At 37.6% G+C, this 18,910-nt stretch overlaps 1 protein-coding gene across 1 annotated transcript; it reads right to left on the reverse strand.

The window, feature by feature from the left end:
• Window positions 1-14,168: 14,168 nt before the first annotated feature.
• Window positions 14,169-15,494, reverse strand: LOC128216900 (beta-1,3-galactosyltransferase 1-like). The gene has a single exon (XM_052923605.1). The coding sequence runs from the start codon at window positions 15,492-15,494 to the stop codon at window positions 14,169-14,171; it is 1,326 nt and encodes a 441-aa protein (XP_052779565.1).
• Window positions 15,495-18,910: the final 3,416 nt, after the last annotated feature.

Here is an 18,910-nt window from a genome sequence, read left to right on the forward strand (position 1 = left end):
GATGCTAGTTTAGTTCATCTGAATAATGTTCTGTAGATGGGGCCACAACTGACACTGGCAGTTAACCACAGGTTGACTCTGAAGTGGGCGTCTTTCCTATTTGATCATTGATTTTAGCGCTGTGTAACCACCAAGATGTCATTCATGGCGGTTTTCACACCACTTTGGCTTTAAAATCATTTTTTGGAAACAATGAGGCTCCTCAACCTGATGGTTTTCAAATAATATACATTAATTGATATATTCCGAATCAATAGGTAAGTTCTTAATATTGCAACGAAAGTTGTCAATATTTGAACATAACAAATCTAAAACCTGAACTAGTATTATAAAGACATTACTGACCTTGACTATGAGTCTGGAAGTTTTCCACATTGGTTGTGCATGCCTCTATCATACACAAACTAAAGGCTTGAACACTTAAATGAAGACTCAAAACGCTTATCCCACTGGGACTGCGACATACGGTAGGTTCTCCTTTGTCGCCTAGATGAACATGAGACCCACGATCTATCAACATAGTGACACACAGTGTTGGGTTTATAGTGTGGAATCATTACAAGGCTCAAGTCAGTGGCCTAGTATTATTACATTACATTACCAGGTGGAGTTCAAACACTGGTTTTGCAAGAAGCCTTAATAAGTACAACATGTAGTGAAACCTCCATTTAAATCCTTTAAGGGGTCTTGGTGAGTAAGATCGGCAACATGATGGAAGCCCTAACCTCTGATATATTGTACTATTGGCTTTGACCACTTGTGCTTGTCCGTTCCGTTCATCCTTGTAGGGGTGAAGGAGATACGTGGCAACACTAACGTTATGGACTGAACGACAGATGGGCAACAAAGGACAGTCATAAATCACCCTGATGACAGATATGCAACAAAGGACAGTCTTATATCCCCCTGATGTCAGATAGGCAACAAAGGACAGTCTTATACCCCCCTGATGACAGATAGGCAACAAAAGACAAACATATGTCCCCCTGATGACAGATAGGCAACAAAGGACAGTCTTATATCCCCCTGATGACAGATAGGCAACAAAGGACAGTCATATGTCCCCCTGATGACAGGTAGGCAACAAAGGACAGTCTTATACCCCCCTGATGACAGATAGGCAACAAAGGACAGTCTTATACCCCCCTGATGACAGATAGGCAACAAAGGACAGTCTTATACCCCCCTGATGACAGATAGGCAACAAAGGACAGTCTTATAACCCCCTGATGACAGGTAGGCAACAAAGGACAGTCTTATATCCCCCTGATGACAGATAGGCAACCAATGACAGTCATATGTCCCCCTGATGACAGATAGGCAACCAAGGACAGCCATATATCCCCCTGATGTCAGATAGGCAACAAAGGACAGTCTTATATCCCCCTGATGACAGATAGGCAACAAAGGACAGTCTTATGTCCCCCTGATAACAGATAGGCAACAAAGGACAGTCTTATACCCCCCTGATAACAGATAGGCAACAAAAGACAAACATATGTCCCCCTGATGACAGATAGGCAACAAAGGACAGTCTTATATCCCCCTGATGACAGATAGGCAACAAAGGACAGTCATATGTCCCCCTGATGACAGGTAGGCAACAAAGGACAGTCTTATACCCCCCTGATGACAGATAGGCAACAAAGGACAGTCTTATAACCCCCTGATGACAGATAGGCAACAAAGGGCAGTCTTATATCCCCCTGATGACAGATAGGCAACAAAGGACAGTCTTATAACCCCCTGATGACAGGTAGGCAACAAAGGACAGTCTTATAACCCCCTGATGACAGATAGGCAACAAAGGGCAGTCTTATATCCCTCTGATGACAGATAGGCAACAAAGGGCAGTCTTATATCCCCCTGATGACAGATAGGCAACAAAGGACAGTCTTATATCCCCCTGATGACAGATAGGCAACAAAGGACAGTCTTATAACCCCCTGATGACAGATAGGCAACAAAGGACAGTCTTATAACCCCCTGATGACAGATAGGCAACAAAGGGCAGTCTTATATCCCCCTGATGACAGATAGGCAACAAAGGACAGTCTTATATCCCTCTGATGACAGATATGCAACAAAGGGCAGTCTTATATCCCCCTGATGACAGATGGGCAACACAGGACAGTCATATATCCCCCTGATGGCAGATAGGCAACAAAGGACAATCTTATATCCCCCTGATGTCAGATAGGCAACAAAGGACAGTCTTATATCCCCCTGATTACAGATAGGCAACAAAGGACAGTCTTATATCCCCCTGATGACAGATAGGCAATAAAGGAAGTCTTATAACGCATCCCAACTTCAGACTGGGGTTACACTAAAACGTTCATCTTTATTTATGCGCATGCAATGTACGATAAGTCACAAAATATGCACATTTTGACCTTTAATTCTCATTATAAAACCAATTATATCTGAACTTTTCTCTTTCACATTTTGTAGAACCAGCATTTGTGATTATGCACACTGTACACTTTGATACACATGGTAGTATTACAGGCATTAAATGTAATTAACAACAAAGATCACATGCAATATGTTACAAAACAAGCGTTATATACAATTGAACATGAATTCAAAGTCAGATTTACAAAACTCATACCTAAGAGCATTTTAAATAAAAACAAATTGATATAATTAATCATATTGCTCCTAAAATACGTAATATATACATAAACAAAAATCTGGAATGCTTTGAAAAAAGACGAAACAAGTATAACCTACTTCATCATTTCATATTTTTGTATGAAACAGACGGCTTCTTAACAGGCAATGGAGAAGCTGCAATGACAGCTGACTCCCAGCTGGAACACAGAAGCTTGGTCGGAAATCCCAGTCAAATGGAAAAAAATAATCTTTACACAAGTTATGACTCGGAATAACCAGCAAAAACAGAAAAGTTTGCAATGAAAACTTTTTGCCAGCCATCTGCACTAGACCCCAGTATATCCTTCATAACCATATCCTTGACCTTCAACATCACCCTGGCCAACTCGACAGCTGGCCATGTAAGCGTGTTCAGAAGCCATGCGCCAGATGATAATTCATCATCACCCATCCATATAAGTTCAGAGCACCAAGGTATTGACAATGTTAAGATAACTTCCTGCTTCTTCGACTTCAATTTATCCATTTAGGCTTTGCAAGCACTTCAAGCACAAATAAATGCAATACAGAGAAATATAATTCACTGCGACTTCACGACGAATGGGCGACCTATTAATTCAACATCGCAATTTAACACTTGACAATGCCATTCAGTATGAGTTTGAATGTGTCTTCATTAAAATGCATTTTCTACTAACAGTACTTCAACGTTAAGGGACAAATCGATCTTTTTATTACCCATTAACAAAGTCCGTTGATTGAACCACTAAAATAACCACTATAACGCAATTTGATAAATTGGCAAATATCTACGCAACCAACAAAAGGGGTGGTCAGAAGAAATGTAAGCAGTATATTCACTTGAAATGTGTTGTTGTTATTGTTGTTGTTGCTATTATTATTGGTTTTGTTATAGTAAAACCTTAATACACAAAGTACCCCAAATAGGTCTGGCTAAAACCCTATTCACATTCAAAACTACACTACAACATAAAATAATATCATATAAAAGAAGAATGTGAACGTTTTGATTTGCTTTCTGAAAGAATTTAAAGGATGAAGCTGGACGAGGGACGACAGACGTCGCACATTGACCCGTCACTACAGATCACAGTAAGTACTTCGTGCTCAGGTGAGCAAAAATCAAGCTTCAGCACGCCATCAGTGTCGTACTACTAAGTGAACCTTGTCCTCGATAATCAAAGGGGATGGACCATGAGGTTGCTTTTAAAGCTTTTAGCTCTTGGTCCAACACTTCTTCAATTGTTTTGAGAATGTCGCTACTACACACATCGTACGAAGATCATGAAACAATCTCAAACTAAAAATGTCATGAAGACTGTTAACTGACCACAAGCAGAACTGTCGAGATTGAACTATCCAAAACTAGTCAGTAGTACATGTATAAGCATTGGAGTTTGGAAGCAGATAATAAAAGGTAGTGGGTTTTTGGAAGGTGCACTGATTATTCAATTTATCAGCCGATAAGATACATAACATTGACGACATTCCAAATAAAATGATAATATTTATTATGATTATTTTCCATTAATAGAATAGCAGTCAAATTAAATAAAAAATATTTCACAATTATTCTCCCTATTATTATTGTACTATTTGTACATACACTGTATTGTGATTTCGGATTTATTTCACTTCACTGCCCCAATACAGCAGAGAAAAGATTAACTGGAGATGTTATTTACTTTCTTAAACTTGGAAAATCCGGAAGAAAGTCAAACATCACCAATCAAAATAATAAACTACTGTTCATATAATGTTTAATCATCTTCACAAAACATAGTCCATACTTTGGGATATTTACTTTCTGTTTGGTCGCTTACAAATTTCAACAATGGTGATGTTGATATTTTAATATGTTTGCAGGAGGAAAATGACTGTGAAGATGAAGACCTGGACATTATTGATGACAAAGGCGTAGTAGTTGAATCACTAGAACGGGACGACATTGATGAACTGATTGGGAATGATTTAGACAATATGTCGGTGGATTCTGATTGGAGAGAGCACAATCCTTGAATGTTCATTTATTGCCAATATGATTCTTGATGGAAGCGATGATGACATATCTGAGATTCCTAAAATTGGGACGGAAATGATTCAGGGAGAATACAACCCACTCGGAACTGACAACTGATGAAGATAATGATTCCTGTACTATATAATAACATTCTGGGTTCCACAAATTTGAAACCTCCACCATTTATCACCAAACACCCACCGCGGGTATTGGAAAGGGATGGCGACATAAAGAAACGGAAAGAAGTTCTGGATGGCGTCTTGATGAAGACAGACAACTGTCATGTTGAAGCACATAAGCTTATATTTGCACCAGATCGTTATAGGCTCCAATATAACAATGCAAGATATTATCGTACTTTTATGTTCTGAGTTTCTTGTTCTCCATCTCAGAAAGTCGAAAATAACTAAACTGTACAGTGCGTACAGCGATGCTTGACTTTTGCACATACTGAAATACATGAGAGATGAGGAGTATCAGGTTTGGAAGAAAATCATATCTGCAGAACATATAGAATGGCCACCAGGTACATACGAAGACTGACTCTCGTGCTTCACATGGCATTTTGGCGTTTCTACAGTTATTGCCGATGTCAAGTTGCTAAGAAACAGCATCGAACATGCTTAATGCCGATATTATAGGTTGTAAATGGGAACAGGTTCAACAACTCATGGGCGAAGGAAAAAAAATAATGAAACATTTGCAATGCACTAAAATATGATGCAGCACCGTGCTGAAGTAGGTGCAATAAGTTTGGCTGAAAGTCGTGGGAGAACTGTTTTAATAAAGATCCTTGGGTTTAAGATGGCCAGGCCAACCTTCATTTCAATAAAAGTATTATAAGGTCATTTATTGCAATCTTAAAGCTGCACAGTCTCATAGATTGACACTGATGGTTATATACTCTGATGTTAACTGCTGTCAAGTCTACTATTTCCGTATCTAAATGGGCTTCTTCGTATGCAGCACTCACCACAAAGCTCATCTACCTGTTGGGATTAGATTCTAACTGAGTTTTTACATTCATTAACATTGCATAAAATACTAAAGATTATGTATGTTTAAGGGATACTTATTATCAAGTGGGTTTTAACAAGTTAGTCTTGATATATCTCCAAAAAAGGATTCACTATAGTATAAAGACCAAATGTATCGCTTGCTTTGAACTGGAACAACCACTTTGATAAGCCCTTTACACCCAGAAGGTACACCACAACCGCAGCCATTTGGGGGAAAAAGGCGACATAAGAAAAGGACAAGTATATTCGTATGTGACATTTGGGAACTTTCTGAGCATAATATTAGCGTAGGGTTGAACGCTCAATTTGATCAGACTTTTTATATTTCTAGAGAATATCAGTATTCATTGTACATGTTTGTTATCATATTTCAAAGAAGTAAATCTATATGTAATTTATTGTGAATATATTTATTGTTAATGTATTGTATATATACATGTATGCTGATTGTAATTTCTTTGTCCATTTGTTAATATGTATACATACATTTACAGTTATATATTTAAAAACTGTATAAGTATTATATTGTTACAGATATGTATATATAATAATTTACAATTACATCAACTTTATAATTGTCTTATAGTTATGTAATTAGATTAATATTATATTCATAATTCTTAATGTAAAGTAAATCAAGTGAATGCTCAATGACTTTCAGATTATCATTTGACTGTTGGTGACAATTTTAAAGAAATGCCGAATTTTCTGCTTTCTGGCAGTCTGGTTCAAACCGATACAGGAGTTACAGAATTTGATCTTGGTCCAGACACGCACGTGAACAGTATAGGAGAGTGCGTTGAGACAGATCATGAAGAGCTAGCTCTAAGACTGAAGCCAGGTATATATTATATAGCAATTGAGAAATGGGGAAACATCAAATAATAAAGGCTGCCTCGGGTTGTCTCAGTCGGTACATATCAATCAATGCTTTCTTCTTGAGGTAATTTGCGTATGTTATTTTTTATTATATTCTTTGTATCATTTCAGAAAAAAACGACATTTTGAAGAGTTACATTTGACGGACATCCTGGTGACAAAATTATGATATGAGACTAAAATAAACTAGAGACTAAAGGCTAAATAAAACTTAGAAAAAACTCATTATATTAAACATGCAGTTTAATTTCTAAATAAAGGTCTATCATAGTGTTTCAGTATATTCAGATCTTGTACTCTCAATATGTATAATATCTGGCCCGGCGTGGCCCGAGAAAAATATAAAGTCAGCATGCCAGGCAATGTTAGGTTGTAGAACATTCCGACTGAGCTATGCAACAACGTGTTTGTTATGCACACAGTGGGGGTGGGGGGGGGGGGCAGGGTATCCTAACGTCGAAGGTTGTATATGTGCAAATAGAAAAAAAGGAAATAGGTTGTCGAAACATACTGTATTTTGTCACGTTTTAGGTGATTTTGAAACTTTCCACCGATGTTCAGCACGTATATGCAACACGTGGCGTGCGCTCTCGTTTTCAAGTTCAATGGCAGATTCAGAATGTTGCTTTTATGCATATAACTTAAATATATAAATAAAACAAACTCATGGCAGGCAGTTTTATACATTATATATGAAGAAAATTTAAATCCATACATTAATTAAAGAATACAATAGGATAATTCAGATAATGCTTAAAATATAAAACATTGTTTGTAAACCAATTTGAGATCATTAAATAAAACCATACATATAAATATTATTTAGCAGTGTTTCAATATAATATGAAATCAATGTACAATGTTAAATGTCTTTCATTGATGTAGTTTCGACTTCGAACAAAATTTCACAATGGTAGCTCCAAAACTCATTGTGTTGAAATAGCATAAGGTAAATCTAATGAGACGCCAAATTGGCTGATGCGATATGAAACGTTGCTAAATGACAAAAAATCTTCTGTAAGTTTTGTGTCTTCATGCGAAATTGACACAGTCCCACTTCATATGTTCGCAATTTGTTTCACACTTGCACGGATCTCCTCATAAGCTGAACAAATTAAACAAGATGTACATTTTGTTTAACAAAAACCGAGGAATGTCTATGATACATACAACATAGCAGGTATCTTGCCCAATCTTGGGGAGTACTGGAAATATCATCATATTGGACCGAGGATAACTCAAGCACTTACTTTCGGGGGAAAGGATTTTCTACCAGGGTTTTACGGACTTTCGCACATGAAAATGCTTCAAACATACATGGGAGAACATTTCTTTTGGTCAAGTCTTTTCAAAATGGAAATTCATGATACCACGAAAATGTTGAGTATAACATTTGATGTCAAATTATTCAAAGAAGATTGTGAAAACTATACATGTGCCAAAACATGTCTATCTTGAACAGTTCACATATTTTAGACAGATTTTTATCGTACTACAGAAAGCCAACTCAATTCATGAAAAAGAAACCCACATCATTGGATGCCTCCTGCATCTGCTATAAAAACAATCTAGGCAAGAACGTCCACTGTGCCTGGATCATTACCATACGGCCGTCAATGATGAAGCACCATTTCCAAATTTACTAAAAATTGTTTGTCTGTGTAAGTTCACAGATGGATCTATAGAGTATGATTTTTAGTGCTGAGTCAAAAATTAAAGATATTCAAGAAGCTGTTGTAACAGATCGAGCAGAAATGTCAGACAGCATAAACGTCACTCAAAAAAGAGAAAACAAGAAGAGACGCCACGAAAAGGAGCAAGGGCTAAATTGAAACCAACGCCTACACTGACACCAAGGGAAGATTTATTGAAAAGTTTACAATTTATTGTATTCAATTTATTAAGTCAACGCCATGTGTAATTCATGTTCTCTGTTATAGAAACTACGGAATATTGAGGACGTCACTGTTTTGAATTGGGATGGAGGTGAGGTAGAAGCCATAGTATAATGGAATAATTGGAATGTGGATATACGTGGGTCAAGTTGTGTGAAAATCCGGAATAAAAAATTAACCTAGAAAAAAACAGGGCAAACCAGTACACATGTACTTGAATGAAAAAAGTTAGACAATAAACAAGAGACTGACGTGATGGCAATGGGGCAAACCGCATTCGACATAAGATATGACCCGGATTGATCAATGGGTAGACAAACCCGAGTTACTGTCAAAGTGCCTTTTAGAGAAAGAAATCAATGGATTATTTATATAAAAAATAGGGGTTCACCAAACAAGATGAAGGTTAAACATAATATATTTCAATTAAACTACATGTATATTTTAACATAACACGGGCATTAATATGCTACACCTGCTACATGGAGAATCATGTTATTTGCGTTTTTATATACATTTATTTTAGGTTGTATTTGTATAAACTGTCTAGGCGAATGTGCAAAATGCTTCATGTTCTTACCCTATTGGACAAAGGGTGCATTTGGACATAGCGTGGCCCTTTTGTACCAAACTGCTAATTTAAAAAATGCTCGATGCCAAAACATTCCTCGAGGATGCCGCCAAAACGTCAGAGTTACAGTTTTGGCATGCACAAAGAGGTAGGAGGAAACATGGAAAAGCCACGCAAGATCTTTTATTAAATAGTCATTCTGGAAAAGTGTCATTAGCAACACTGAGAAACATCGAGTCCATATACAATCCAGTACGTGGAGAGAGGTTTTCATGGAAAGATCATGTTGATGGGTTTTTTTTATTCTGTGGAAGTTAGTTAAAATTTTAGCCATGAGGTTTGGTTTTATCATACGAGCAGCCTCTGGAAGAACATTGTATTACATGTATTAATATATATGACGATACATCGTTTCCAGACATGTGAGTGGGCTATGCGGGGTCAAACAATTACATCACTGTGCTACAAAGTGATAAACTAGTCATGATAATGTTGATCGAATTAACATAATCGGAAATAATCATATTTGAGACTCAAACAAGTCACAACAGTCTCATATGCCTGTTTGGTACAAAATAAGAAAACACAAGCTCGCCGCTTGTAACATCGGCATACATTTCAAAAGAATAAAACAACACAAAATACTTGTGAACAGACTAAAGGTAAGAAGACATTGTAATGACAGCGGCGATCCTACATGCCAGTTGGGGGACATCGTGGTTTAAGCTGCCTCTACTGACGGAAAAGAGGAACAACCCCAAGATGGAATTAGATTTCCGCTAGTTTCTAGTGTATTGGATGACAAATACTTGCGATAGGAAACAAACTGAACCGGTGAAATTGCAGCGCAACCAGTAAAACTATTACCAAATCTTGACACAGCTTGCTGTGACAGGACTGCAATAGTGTAACTTTTTTGTTTGGTGTCAATCAGACAACCACAATAAAACAATTAATACCAATCAGGAATTACGGGACACTGTAAAAGAGAAAGCAGACATGTTCTTTTTGTGATACACTGGTATGAAATTGATGATAGGAATTTGACATCCGGACAGGGCGGAGAGGGCCCTAAGAAGGCACAAAGAAAGGTAAAAAGAACTACAAAGCTATGGGGCACAGGTAAAGAAAACGTAATTATATGGGATACCTATATGAAGTCTGTACTCAAGGAGGGCATACGATGAAGGTGATACTGATGTGCACAAAACCCAATAAAATGACACTTTCGTTTATCAATGTTTATATTTATATGTTTGATAGGGCTGTGGCACACACATATATTTAAGTTTTAAACATTAGTGTACAAAAATGCCAGATTGAAAGTTCTGAAAAAAATGAAGTGCATACTTGAGATATTTGGACATTTAAGTAGCGTTGGAAACAGTGGTAACGTTGAGTCAACGTCAGCCAAACACGTGGCCCCGATGAGCAACATGCCGTTGGGCCATTGTCGGACATAAACATCCGGTCATCGTCATTTTGACAATTTAACCAATGTTTGGCCACATAATTTGGCATGGAACACACAGCGTTGTTGATGATGCTGTAGTCATGATACCAAACATAATGTTCCCAAATCGCCGTAACACCAAAAAAGTAATGTAAAATTGAATTCACAATTCATTCTTATTTGGTGTTTGCTGATGCATTCGATCGAATCGATTTACTCAAAGTTAACGAACAGAAAAATAAGAAAACCTCGAATGTCATTGGCCAACACAAATATGCAAACACCAAGTATATGCTACCTTGTACTACTGATACTAGATTTACAAGTAAGGTGAAGCAATAGAATGACATTCATATATCACATCTAACTAGTTCTGATGCATTCGTCAGAATCGATATACGTACAATTAATGAGCAGACAATTTGGAAAATCCTCCATTGTCGTTGACCAACACGAAAAAAATGCAAACACCAAGTAATATTCAACATGACAGTCAAAAGACTGCGGGAAGAAACTCTTCGGAGCACGAAACTATATGGACTGCTCAACATTATAGTCAACACTGGGACCAGCAAAACGGCATTCAATGGATTCCAAACCTTGATAGACATGACGTTACAATTTGGCCCCCAACGTCCAGGAATAGACAACGAACACATTATACATGGTGGCGTGATTATTCGAGATGCGCTTATCAAGCCTTTTCACTCTGTGTTACGTAACGAGAAAGTCCCAGATATATGGAAATCTAGCATAATTATTCCCATATACAAAGGAAAGGGTAAAACTAAAAGCGACCCTAACAGCTATAGACCTGTCTCGTTACTTCCGTGTACCTGTAAACTATTTGAACGGATACTGCTGACAATAATTAACAACCATGTGACCACTTCTAATTTACTATTCCCGTCGGCACAGCAACAAGGCTTCCAGAAAGGACTTAGCTGCATTACAACTGCATTCAACCTCCAGGAAACAGTTTATACACAGATTGAGAGTGGCAGTAATGCATACACCGCTTGTCTCGACTAGAAAGCTGCGTTCGATTCGGTGTGGCACGGTGGTCTATTTTACAAACTTGGACAGTTGGGAATATGTGGAAAACTCTTGCGCTTAATAATACAATCATACAGCAGTCTTAAATGCGTAGTTCGCACAAACGGGAGTACATCAAAGGCCATTAACGTTAAACGCTCAGTTCGGCAGGGAGGAGTTTTGTCAACTTTTTTCTATTTAGTATACATCAATGACCTACTCGTCACACTCGAGAACAGTAACTACGGAAGCAGTGTCATGTCAGTCAAGGCAGGTAACCCATCATTCGCAGACGATATAGCGCTGATTGCAGTTACCCCCCTTTACCTCCAGAAGTTAATAGACATTGTGTACTTTTATTGCAAAGACTGGAAAATGGATATAAGCGTAGCCAAATCAAGCGTTGTGGCCTTTACAAGTAAAAGGACGATACCAGTTGTAGGAATCCTTTATGGAGATGTATATATAGATCAAGCAGACAATGTAAACCACTTAGGAATTAGACAGGATTCCAATTTAAAGTTTTCGTTAAGAATTCAGGAAAGACTGCAAAAAGCTAAAAATGCATTTTTTTCTATGGCTGCACAGGGTGTCCACCCTTTCGGAGTGAACCCTTTGGTAAGCGCCGATCTTTACAAGAAAATAATCAAGCCTATAGCTCTTTATGGTTGTGAATTATGGTGTAACCTTACTGCGCATAACATGTATACTATTGACAAATTTCAGCATTTCATTGTTAAAAAAAATACAGGGTATTCATATTTCGACAAGATCAGATATGTGTGAAGCAATGGTTGGACTGCAAAAACTTACCTGCGATGTGATTATTAGGAAACTTGTGTTTTTACACAAGCTATTAAGCCTTGATTGTAAAAGTACATGTCGAAATATTTTATACGCAGGTATTTGTCATTCATATCTTGTAACACTACCGTAAAGTACGGTTTTATTCCAGATATTTGTAACACACTCTGTAAATACGATCTTCATTCTGTCATTAACAATGTTTTAGTAGATCCGACAACATTGCCGAGTAAGTATGTATGGAAAAGAACTGTCAAGCAATTAATGTATAGATACGAGACTGAAATGTGGAGATACAGAATTATGACAGACTGACTTTGCTCGCTTCAGAATTTTACAACCAACTATCTCTCCGTCAATTGTGTACAGGACGTGTTGTCGTGCTGCTCAGAGAAACATTATGCACGAGGTTGCAAAACAATGGTGTCGCAGCTGTCGACTCGACTCTCTAACACTTTGTCAAATCTGTAATGTCCAAACCACGGACAAAATTGTTCACCTGGTCAGCGAATGTGCAGCAACAACTGAATTGCGAACTAAATATGTGTGCGCTATTTCATGTTTCGGCATTGAGTTTGTATCAGAAATACTTCAATTGGACGAATTCATGTTTACTATGAAACTGATGGGTGCACCCTTAGCGCCACTGCTTGACAATAATGACAATAAGGACTTTCTCCTGATATCGTTCCAATTTATTAGTGACTATCCGTCATGTGTGTAAATTGTTTAAATACGAACATATTGTATTGCTGTATGATGACGATGCCCACTAATTGGGATTATGTATGGTCACACGTTATTTGTAATAGTTATTATTATTATTTATTTGTAATTACACATTGCTGATATGTTTCTTTGAAATGCTTTAGAAATTAGATATATACATATATTTGTACATATGTATGCATATCTCCTTTTAGGAGGAAATAAAGATTTTGATTGATTGATTTGATTGATGTATTGTATGTTGTTATGGGTTAATAAAACATACGTCTCTCGCCAAAGAAGCACATTGTCCAACCATCTTTACTGTCAGAATTATAATGGCGTTATTTCAACAAATTCAGCAATTTTGAGAATAGCCACAATGTAATGTCAACTATTATAACAGAGTCTACGCCTTGTCGCAGAAGCAGCTAAATACGATATTGAATAACATTTCCTGTGCCGTGGAACTTTGACCTTGTAACCGGATATTCTTAAAACAATATGTAAGAACGTGGTCAGTTATTTGAAAAGTTGTATAATGGTTTCTCAATATTTGATAAATATGACACACTCTGTAGCTAACTATTTAACAATAAATCGATCGTTCAAAGAGCTTCTTAGACATTTACAATTTATTGCACGTTGTCAAAAAATAAAAGTACCCACAGGCGCAAGTCATGTGACATGTTAAGTTGAAAGTACAAAAATGTTTAAATACACGTAATATCTGGAAAATCAGATTATTAGAAATGACGTAAAGAGAAACTCAACTATAAGAAATGTTTTGAAAAAACAAAATCTGAGATTCAGACCGACTTCCACCCGACAAAAGTTTCAACAACGTTATACATATTTCATTTGATGACAGTATTCTTTTCTATAATGAGATATGCGAAATGAGAAAAGTTTGAGTTGTTTGAAATGATCCTGTGCATTGGGAATATAATTTCATTCATTTAATGGAAATATATAACTTAAATGTTCCCTCGGTGCTCAAGGTTATAGCTCTTCTTAGAAACTGTTGCAATGACATAGCCTGTAGTGAGAAAAGGAGTGGAAACGTTTTATATACGCGCAAAGCTCGGAATTCATTCGAATGTAACAATAACTAAAAAAAGCTCTTATATTCATCCTTAAAAAACTAAAATTTACTTGTGGAATTATTTCCACAATAAAATTCAAACCAGTTACACGCTTTCCATAGTCTGCTCATCAATGATGAAGTGACCTTTGTCACAGATATCCTATTTGATGAGGCGAATTCACATGGTATTAGTGGCTGCTTGTCGGAGAAATGGGTAAAACCTGCGTGGTTTATTAAGTTTGTTTCCACCATTTTTGAAAGAATTCCAGTCAAAAAGGCATCTTCTATGGGCATGTATGGTAGATATTCCGAAACCATAAACATCCTCGGAATGAGGTTACCGGAAATTACGTAAGAATTACCGGAAGCGTATCTAGGATACTGGGATAACGGAAATTCATTCAGTTTTACAGCCCACTTCCCAAGTCGTTCAACAGATGGACTGATGTACACATGTCCGTGAATTGAACCTTTAATGTTTTGCGGGAAGCTTTTCAAATACTTCATTAGTAATGGAATGTTAACAAAAACGTCCTCGTCCGCTTTCAACATGTACTCTATCTCCGCACAAAATATTGAAACCCATTTTAAAGTCACTAACATTTTCCTGGTCAGGTTATAATAGGAATCAATGAAATCCGCCTGCACGACGTCACCGTATGTCCTACTTTCATTCTTGATGAGTTTGTCGGTTTGAGTATCCCCATCTCTCCCAACCACAAACACAAGCTTGAATGAAATGTTCGCTAGTTTTAATTTGTTAGTAGGTTTTGCAAATCTTCCCATGGTTGTTCTTATAACTTGTCTCGGTTGAAAGTGTTTCGGCACAGAAGGCACTACCATTAATACATATGGTGGACCAGAATCGCAAAGTTGTCCGGACGTTATCAAATATTCATGCTCTATTGGGTTTACCTTTGTTTTGCGCATTGTATAGTATCGCCTTTCTGCAGCTTCATTGCGCATTAATATTATTTTACAAGGGTCTTGGTTTCCGTTGCAAACGCTACTCTGCTGATTAGTGCGTTCTGGTCTTCTATAAATACTTCCGTTACTCTTGCGTATTTCCATGTGCACTACATTCACTTTCATGTTGTTATTTATGGCGGATTGGACGGACCGTTTGCTCAATGTACTTGAAATGTTTGTTTCCGTTTTCGCTTCAAAACTTTTTCTTTTCAGGTTTACTGTTCCTTTTATGGAACCATCGTCGTCCTTCACTAAGACGGCTGCTGTCGTAATATTACGTCTCTTCCCGCCATCACGCATTGATGTTAGATAACCAGTCGTGTCCATGAGCACGAAGAACGTGAGACTGGTGGTCCACATGGCCATAAGTAAAATGGCCACACGCGTGATCTTCTTCATGCTCGAGTTTCTCATCATGTCAGAGAGCAACTGAAAAAGTAAATTAAGTGAAAATGCATGTAAAGTATGATGCATGTTTTTATCTAAACCTTTTTCGGTTAAAATAGTTGATAGATATAAACTAATATTCACTATTACATTTAGACACTGACACATGGGCAATATACTTCAGAAGCTGACATGTCTTTGTCAGAGCCTTGCTTAGGTTGTCACTGTGCTTTAACAGTTCATACCCAAGTGTCACACCATAGAGAAAGTAGAATGAGGCCATCTGACTCTTCACACCAACAATGCGCGCTCTGGTCTCAAGTGTCTTTTGTGGTCTCATAGGTGGTATCCCACATTTTCTGTAGAACGGAATAATTGTACAAGACACTTTTCAAACACTCCGCCCTAACAGTCCATCTAGTCGGGCACAGCACTCTAAATCCAGGTGTGGCAGGACTCATTTCATTTCTCAGTTCTTCAACTACAGTTTTTTGAAACATCAAAAACGATACAAATTGTTATTGTCTTATTGCCTCTTCTTCCACTTACCCGTCTTCAATAATCCGCCGACAGTTTTCACGTCATTCAGCTAGATGGTCACAGGTTTAATTATGACCTGTTTATTCAATATCATGTCAGACTGCTATTGATCTATATGCGCGTAGCTTTATTTAAAATACGATTATTAAGAAAATCGATATCAAATATTCGCGGCCCCATTGCCGTTACTAGCCAGAATAGTGGGGCCACGGTCGCGGCCCCTGCGGTCCCAGCTCCTACGCGCCTGGCATTGTTATAAGGACATGCTCAGCACTCTACTTAGATGTGTTTTTTTTATATAAAACCCCTTGTATGAAAAATAGTTTTATACAAACACATTTTGACCATTATCTACCGTGAAACATGCATAATTTTGTTATTTATAATAAAACAACAACTAAATGACAAGATGCATTGTCCATTTCTATAATAAAACCTCTACATTTGCACATCTGGTCACAGATCTGATAAGCAGCAACATAAGTTATGTACTATACAGTTTTTATGTGTGGGGGGGGAGTCACTTATAGAAGGCTTAAACTAGGTCTTTAATTATAAAATATGGGAAAATTGTGACAAGTATTGAACAATAAGAACAATTATGGAACATCTCTATAGCATACAATTTGTTATTACAAGCAACACTATTGCAAGCTTCAATCATGTTCCAGTCCTGAATTTTCAGAGGTTTAGTTTCCGGTAAAATTGTAAATGTCATGTTGTGTATCAATGAAATTGTGTTTAATATTTTTCAAAATGTTCTTCCGATAATTATACAAAACATAAAGGTTACATGTTAAACACTGGTATAAAAGTATGCGAATATCTTGAAAATATTTGTAGATTTATATGCATGTCGTTTTAAAACTATTCATTTATAATATTAACTACTTGCATCGAACAGCCCAGCGTGTCCATCCGAATCACTGCATGGTGTATAATAGTTTGTTTATTACTGAGACCTTTGTATTTGAATACCGATTCTGTAGCGCACAAACACAAAGCCGCTGACTGTGGTCTGCCACAGTACCAGATGGATTTATGTTACCATGGACACGCATCAGATACATATTATGAACACCAAGGCAATTGTCTATTCTTTATCATGAATAATTCACAGTTTTGCTCTACATCCGCGATTTTGTAAGATGCAAGATGGAAATGCGTATTGGACATGTTCAAGTATGTTAACATTAATATTTTCAAAAAGAAAAGTAGCAATATCGCGATTTTTTTCGCGAACGAGACAGTCGATAATAGGCGAACATACAGAGAACGTGTAGAAACAGAACAAGGTAAGCGATCGTACAGAGAACGTGTAAAAACAGAACAAGGTAAGCAATCGTACAGAGAACGTGTAGAAACAGAACAAGGTAAGCGATCGTACAGAGAGAGTGTGGAAACAGAACAAGGTAAGCGATCCTACAGAGAAGGTGTAGAAACAGAACAAGGTAAGCGATCGTACAAAGAGAGTGTAGAAACAGAACAAGGTAAGCGATCGTACAGAGAGAGTGTAGAAACAAGACAAAGTAAGCGATCGTACAGAGAACGTGTAGAAACAGAAAGAGGTAAGCAATCGTACAGAGAACGTGTAGAAACAGAACAAGGTAAGCAATCGTACAGAAAACGTGTAGAAACAGAACAAGGTAAGCGATCGTACATAGAACGTGTAGAAACAGAACAGGGTAAGCGATCGTACAGAAAACGTGTAGAAACAGAACAAGGTAAGCGATCGTACAGAGAACGTGTAGAAACAGAACAAAGTAAGCGATCCTACAGAGAACGTGTAGAAACAGAACAAGGTAAGCGATCGTACAGAGAGAGTGTAGAAACAGAACAAGGTAAGCGATCGTACAGAGAACGTGTAGAAACAGAACACGGTAAGCGATCGTACAGAGAGAGTGTAGAAACAGAACAAGGTAAGCGATCGTACAGAGAACGTGTAGACAGAACAAGGTAAGCGATCGTACAGATAACGTGTAAAACAGACCACGGTAAGTACAGAGATAAGCGATGTAGAAAAAAACGTAAGATCGAACGTGTAGAAACAGAACAAGGTAAGCAATCGTACAGAGGACGTGTAGAAACAGAAAACGGTAAGCGATCGTACAGAGAGAGTGTAGAAACACGACAAGGTAAGCGATCGTACAGAGAGTATAGAAACAGAACAAGGTAGCGATCGTACAGAGAGTGTAGAAACAGACAAGGTAAGTGATCGTACAGATAGAGTGTAGAAACAAGACAAGGTAAGCGATCGTACAGAGAGAGTGTAGAAACAAGACAAGGTAAGCGATCGTACAGAGAACGTGTAGAAACAAGACAAGGTAAGCGATCGTACAGAGAGGGTGTAAAAACAGAACAATGTAAGCGATCGTACAGAGAGAGTGTAGAAACAGAACAAGGTAAGCGATCGTACAGAGATAGTGTAGAAACAAGACAAGGTAAGCGATCGTACAGAGAACGTGTAGAAACAAGACAAGGTAAGCTCTCGTACAGAGAACGTGTAGAAACAGAACAGTAGGCGATCGTACAGAAGTGTAAAAACAACAAGGTAAGCGATCGAGAGAACAGAGTGTGTAAAAGAAACAATACAAGGTAAGCGATCGTACAAAAACGTGTAGAAACAAAAAAGGTAAGGGATCATACAGAGAACGAGTAAAAACAGAACAATATAAGCGATCGTTCAGAGAATGTGTAGAAACAGAACAATATAAGCGAACATACAGAGAGAGCGTAGAAACAGAACAATTTAAGTGAACATACAGAGAGAGCGTAGAAACAGAGCAATTTAAGTGAACATACAGAGAGAGCGTAGAAACAGAACAATTTAAGTGAACATACAGAGAGAGCGTAGAAACAGAACAATTTAAGTGAACATACAGAGAGAGCGTAGAAACAGAGCA

This window comes from Mya arenaria, chromosome 2 (assembly GCF_026914265.1).
Source record: "Mya arenaria isolate MELC-2E11 chromosome 2, ASM2691426v1".
Lineage (NCBI taxonomy): Eukaryota > Metazoa > Mollusca > Bivalvia > Myida > Myidae > Mya > Mya arenaria.

Coding starts and splice junctions, on each gene's coding strand:
- LOC128216900 (XM_052923605.1), bottom strand. CDS start 15,494: ATGAGAAACTCGAGCATGAAGAAGATCACGCGTGTGGCCATTTTACTT.